This window comes from Misgurnus anguillicaudatus, chromosome 3, assembly GCF_027580225.2.
Source record: "Misgurnus anguillicaudatus chromosome 3, ASM2758022v2, whole genome shotgun sequence".
Taxonomy (NCBI): Eukaryota; Metazoa; Chordata; class Actinopteri; order Cypriniformes; family Cobitidae; genus Misgurnus; species Misgurnus anguillicaudatus.
This window is the reverse complement of record NC_073339.2, coordinates 39,198,769-39,205,476: the sequence shown is the minus strand read 5'-3', so window position 1 is coordinate 39,205,476 and position 6,708 is coordinate 39,198,769. Positions and strand designations below refer to the sequence as shown.

At 35.9% G+C, this 6,708-nt stretch overlaps 1 protein-coding gene across 2 annotated transcripts in view; it reads right to left on the bottom strand.

Moving 5' to 3' along the window:
- Positions 1-3,846: 3,846 nt before the first annotated feature.
- The window catches only part of grk4 (G protein-coupled receptor kinase 4), a 36,996-nt gene continuing 34,134 nt past the window's right edge, over positions 3,847-6,708 (bottom strand). The window contains exons 12-16 of one of the 2 annotated variants that reach the window (XM_055205867.2): positions 6,397-6,605; positions 5,668-5,805; positions 5,339-5,476; positions 4,872-5,052; positions 3,847-4,122 (exon numbers count right to left, since the gene is read on the bottom strand). In XM_055205867.2, the coding sequence (XP_055061842.1) occupies positions 4,873-5,052; positions 5,339-5,476; positions 5,668-5,805; positions 6,397-6,605 (665 nt within the window). In that variant the 3' untranslated portion in view covers positions 3,847-4,122; position 4,872. The remainder of the gene's footprint in view (positions 4,123-4,871; positions 5,053-5,338; positions 5,477-5,667; positions 5,806-6,396; positions 6,606-6,708) is intronic. The other variant, XM_055205866.2, reaches the window with a different exon arrangement.

Below are 6,708 nucleotides of genomic sequence, written 5' to 3'. Positions count from 1 at the left end.
CAAATTGAGTCATATGCAGTTATGCACTTTTATTTAAGTTCACACTACTTAAATTTAAGTGCATAATTGCACATGACTCAAGTTTACAGTACTTAAATTGATGTGTTTTAAAACTTAAATGGCTTAATGCAACCGGTTTACTTAAATGGTTTGAGTTAAGTTAACTGTTAGGTTTTACGGTGTAATCTATTTATTAGACCAAAAATATATTTATTAAAAACATTACATTTTGTGCATACTTTTAAATTTCATTAATTACTTGTGTCATGTGATTGATTTAGTTTTTTTATGCATGAAATAGATAGTTGGCAGGCTTTTAGAAAGCTATAAATGTGACATTATGCCACAATAGATCAATGTATATGTGTACAATAGTTTTTCCCCTTTGCACACTGTAAAAGGTAAAAGTTGGATCAACTTAAAAATGAACTTAACTTGGTAACGCCTAAAATGTGAAGTTTTTTACGACATTTACTTTAAGTTGTTGATTGACATTACATTTTTTAAAATATTTACCTTAAATCTAAAATGTATAACTTGAAATTTTTTTTAGGTGTTACTAATTGAAGTAATTTTTTAGCTTTTATTTTTTACAGTGCAATACACCATAAAAATTGTTTGTTCGTTGGTACAATTTAAAGTAAGTTACCTGTTTGCCTTAAAATTTTTACTTTATTTAAAAAAAAATCAAAATTGTAGTTGAGAAAATATTTTTTAAAACCAATTAACCAATTAAATTAACTTGAGTCAACTTTAAAAATTACACTGTAAAATATAATATTTACAAATATAGTGCATTATTTTTGCATCCACTTTTTTAAGTAAGTTTTACTTGAAATATTAAGCAATTGCATAAATTGCTTAAAAATTCCATGTCTTACTTTAAAAAATGAATGGAAAAATGATGCACTATATTTTAAGTAAATCCAGCCTTAATTTTTTTCAGTGTACCTGGTTGTCTTAAAATGTTTAGCTGAATTAACAACACTTTTTACAGTGTATGCTGGAAATATTCAATAGTATTTAACTCTTTAAGGCATGTGCCAATACAAAACTTGACTTTCAAAGGGAAACATACACACCTCAACATTCCCTAAAGTAAAAGTGTGACAACCAACCCAATCTTCCATACATTGAAACAAAAAAATCCTCACAAACTTTTCCAGAAGTACTTTTAATGGGCATATGTCAAAACAAATGATTACTAAAGCGAGTGCTTGTCCTCTTTTGAAACCATGGGTACAGTAGAACATGCACACATATGGGAATAACTGAAGAAACATTTTCACAGCTTTGTAATGAATCCTTATAAAGACATGGATGTCAGTGAACTACACACAATTATTCCTATTTGAGTTTTAATGATGTAAAGTGATGCAAAAGAATTGCATCAAAACAAAATATTCAATTTATAAAGGCATTTGTGTTAAGTCTAGAAAAGTAAGGATGCGTCCCGTTTTCTTGTTTAGGCTTCGGAATGACGGTAGAGGTAAAGCTTATTACTCTGAATGGAAGCATTAACTTCATTGAGATTACAACAATGCCATACAATACAAATGCATACAAAAGTAAAAAAACAAAAACAATAATAAACAAAAACAACATAGAATGAAAAAGCCGTGATGCTTATGTGCACGTGTGTGATAAACAGATTGCACAGTTATATGTTCTTATATGATTATCAGACACCGAATGTCTCTCATGGCCTGAGGCTTAAGATAAGAAACAAAAGTCTATAGCGCGTGCGTGCATGCGCTTTAATCTTCCAACCGAGTACACTCGCACTCCATTTGAAACATCAATTGTAAATATGATACCTAAGGCAACATCAGCCGCACATTTGAGTTGTCCTGTCAGCAAAATGTAAAGATTAAGCAAATTTGGGTCTGGTGGTTAAAACCATTGTAAAGCTTTCTGATGGCACTACAGGTAACCATGACGACAAAGGAAAAAAGATTTGGGCAGATGTCAGGTCAGGATTCATTGGCAACTCGTAGTGCACTGAAAAAAATGATTCATTCAATTTACTCCATTTTTTTTAAGGTAAGTGGTTGCAATCAATTTATTTAAGCTACATTTAATCAAAAGTTTTTGGTTTTGTTTTTCTTTTTTTAAATGTAGCTTAAATAAATTGATTGCAACCACCCACCTCAAAAAACTGAGTAAATTGAATGAATCATTTTTTTCAGTGTGTAAAATAATTCATTTAAATAAAACAAAAAAAAGTTTGCGTAACTAATCATAAATTGATATATCGGCAAGGCCAATTTATTGCTGATAGTTGCCACCAAATTGTCACAAAATTTGACTGCTTAACCAATTAGCATTAGTTTCTCTTTTAATACGAACAGCTTTGTCAACAGATAATACACTGTCAGTTTTAAATGTTTTGTACATTTTGAATAAATATTGTGTGAAACACAAAACGTCTGGCAATAAAAATGCTTACAATACAATCTAAAAGCCTTTTGTAACTATTTTAAGGTGGTCAATTTGTATAAATCTGTACGATCACGTTTGTAAGCTTTAAGGCTGAGGTGTCAATTTTTAACGCGTACAGTGCGTGCGCGTTCCGCAATTCTCGTCATCAGAAGAGTGCACACGTACTGTACGCACCCGTCACATTCTTTAAACCCTGCATACATTGTACGCGTAGGTCATGCATGCGCCTATAGGAGAATGTTGTATGTAACCCATGAGATGCATTGCATTTTGTCGCAATGCATATGCGGCGAATGTCTGTTATGCTGCGTTTACACCAGCCGCAGTATGGGGTGTCAAGCGCGAGTGATTTCAATGTTAAGTCAATGTGAAGACGCGTTGACGCGTCTTCTCGGATGAGGCGTTTGGCACGGCGCGATAGATGCAATTCCGCTTCATTCGCGCGTCTAGTTCGCATCTAGTTTTTGTGCATTTTGCGTTTGTCGCGAATTTGCGGCTGATGCCCGAGTTGAAAAATTTGAACTTTGGCGGATTTTCGCGCCGAAGTCACTCATTCAGCATGAAAACTTGATATTGTCCGTGAGCAGTCACCTGGAGCTATACGACACAAGTTCTTATTTCTATAAAGACAGAAATAAAAAGGACCTCGCTTGGAAGAGTGTCAGTGAGGACATTGAGCAATCTGGTAAGTTGTAAATACACATTTCACTTTTGAGTCACGTGACGTTTATCGACCCGCCATCAACATCAGCCATCCTGCAAACAGACAAGAGCATAGCACTTGCCCCTCCCACAAGAGGCGGATTTTGCCTCTGACACGTGTCAATCAACTATATACTTTGTGCATTCAACCGCACATGTATGTTCGCACGTAAAAAACTAACTATACTCCGGGATTTAGTAAGATATGCTTTTGCTCCAGTGACTGGAGATGTGGTTTCTTTCTTGCTTTATTAATATTTATACATTTTTGTATTATATTACAATTCATGCCGTACGAATTCAAACAAAATTGCCACCTCGTAAAATAGTTTATCAATGAGATCAAGTTGAAACATTTATATAGGCTTATATTGACCAATTTGCCCTCTAAATATCAAAACTGGTTGACCACTAATGATAATAATGCAATGAATAGTTTGTTTGATTTTTTGGGGGGTTCCACCAAATCTATCCAGCCAAACATACGTCGAAAGGTGGTGCTAACAGGATGCTAGCATTAAAAAAACAAAAGAGAATGATGATATTGTGCTTAAAAAGAAATACATGTTTCAGATTCATTACGGATGAAAATAAAAATAAAAACATTATTTATATATTTATATATATATATATATATACATATATACACACATATATATATATATATATATATATATATATATATATATACATACATATATATATACACATATATATATGCATTCAAGTGGTATTTCTATGGCTTTTTGTACAATACAACCTTTTGTGAAAATATACATCTACACATAATTCAAGTACAAATGTACAAAATTCTTTAAACTCATACCCTTTAATTATTATACAGTTTAATACAGTTCATAAATACAGTTGAACATTCATACGTTTTAGCTTTCCGATTGGCAGCTGACGAAAAGTGGGAGTGGTTTAAAGTCAAGATGGCTCCTCCCCTTCCACACTGTTGGCACTCTTGAAGCAAACCTGCAGGTGAGGAGGAACAGTGACATCATCTCCAATGCAAAGAAGGTAGCAGACTTTGATATCTACACATGATCTACTGTATACAGATGGATAAGTACAATGGGATATCTCTCATGAATCATCATGACACAACGTCACCTTAAAAAGGAACAGTATGTAGGATTGTGGCCAAAACTGATATTGCAATCACAAAACTTGTGGCCAAAACTGGTACTGCAATCACCCAACTGGTGGCCAATACACAACATGACAACATAAACATCACTTGAGGGCTGCAACTCCACTTTTTAAACGACAATATCCTGGCCAGATCACTGTTGTGAGTGACATAAGTATTTGAAATGAATATGATTTCTTAATGTCTAGTGACATATCAGGGCCATTTTATGATTAATTGATATTAATTTCTTACATACTGTTCCTTTAACCATTCGAACTTGGCGTTGAACAACAAAAGATTTAAAAATCAGAAAAGTAAAGTTAGGAAGAACTCCGGTGCTTGCTTTTCCAGTTTGGGGTTAGTCAGAGGAAACCTAAATTAAAAGGCTTAGTTTGTTACAGGGTTGCAGAGTTTACCACACACGCACACAAACATGGTCTGCCCACTTCCACTTTCCATTTTAGTGCGAACGTCACAACAGAGATGCCAGATGCAAAAACCAAATGGTATACAGAAGCACACAGTGACCGAGACCACCAAAACCGTGAAACGATGGGAACACAGTCTGCTCGAAAAGTGCCAGAAATACCTCAAGCCCCACCCCCTTTGACCACGACGGGCGGCGCGCTAGCACTTGCCTCTCGTCGAAATAGACGATAGAAGAATCCCCGCTTTGGTGCCGGATTTGGTCTGTTCACATCCAGATCAGAACACAGCACGCCGTCCATCTCGAAAACATTGATCTCCTTAAAGCACTCCATTTCGATCATCTGAAAAACACACACAATGTTATACACTGCATACCAGGTCCATTATGGTTGAATTGCGTTTTAATATGTGCATTAAACCTGAAGGAGTGCACATTTTATATTTATATTTATAGAGATACCAAACAGACAATTGTATTTCATTTATTTAATTATGAAGTTACCACAATATGGATGATTGGTTGCAAGGGCAATAGTCAAATATACTTTGTTATGTTTAGTCTATGAATAAAAATGTGTATGCAAAAAATTGTGCAGTTGAATACACAAGTTCCAAAGAGTGCAGTACCTCATTCTGCCAGGGGATGGAGACACTTCCTGTTACAAACTTGTGGTAAAAGTCATCATCCGTAGGGTCCAGGTTTACGCCTTTAACTGTTGAAAACTGCTCGATATCCAAAACATCCTTGCAGTACACTGCACGTGGCTGTAAAAAAGAAAAGAAAAAGAGGATGACAATTTTTTTTTACATTGACAAGTCTGCTGGATGGATCTGACATGACAAAACTCTTCTTAAAAGAGTTTTACATGACAGCCAAATCAGTTACTTATATATTTTGAATGTCAAAGGCAGGCATATTGGATAAAGGACATGAAACGAGCCAATCACTGACGTACATCGGGACAAAAGGGCGGGTCCTGCATGTTGGCCTCCAATCTCTTGAAGTTGATATTGTGGAAAATGGGATTCTGCTTCACTTCGGCCGCTCCGCTACCTCGACACCCCAAACGTTCCTTTGGATCTTTACATAACAACTATTGAGTTCAAGAGAATAGAAATGATGTTAGAAAGAGGAAGTGAGGTCAGAGAAGAAAAAAGCAGGTCTGAGAGAAAAATGGAAAACACCCAAAAAGTCATGGCACTGAATTTGACCTTTAGGTTGCAGTCCTCCACTACGTCCTATGCCATACACACCGGAAACGCACTTTCTTGTGAAAGTCTGTCAATTTTTAAGCTAGTTAGTAAAGTTTTAAAGTTTGATATTATATTTTTTTACAAAATTGCATTATTTACCCTCAGAATGCCTTTATTAACCTACTGGAGCTGTGTGTATTATTCTGTCAAGGGTGGATGGACTTTTTTGGGCTTCAAATCAGAAGCACCATTTACTACAATTTTAAAGCTTGGAACCGCCAGGACATTTTCTAATATAACTCCAATTGTGTTTGTCTGACCAAAGATAATCATATACATGGAGCATGGCTTGATGGTGAGTAAATCATGGGGTAATTTTCATTTTCGGGTGAACTATTCCTTTAAGTTTCCCCACTGTTGTGGCATTCATGTGTGCTCATTCCTACATGACTCGAGGGCCAACAGTAATAAAGGGTACTAAAGAGTTGCACCTGTCGGCAGATGTCTTTTGCTTCTTCAGAGAACTTCTCTGAGTATTCCTCCTGGTCCTCGCACACACGCCGGTCCACTTCATCTCTTTTCACGCGTTCTTTGCGGCGCCGGAACGGCGACTGGCCCTGGATCATCTCGTAAATCAGGCAACCCAAACCCCACCAGTCGGGACTGAAGGTGTAGCTCTCATTCTGAATGACCTCCGGTGCTTAAAAAAAACACACACAAAACAATAAAGTTATATATTTATATTAAAAAAACACAACTGTGTCGGAGCCGATGGTGTAGTGGGCAAGTGCTCCGACATATGG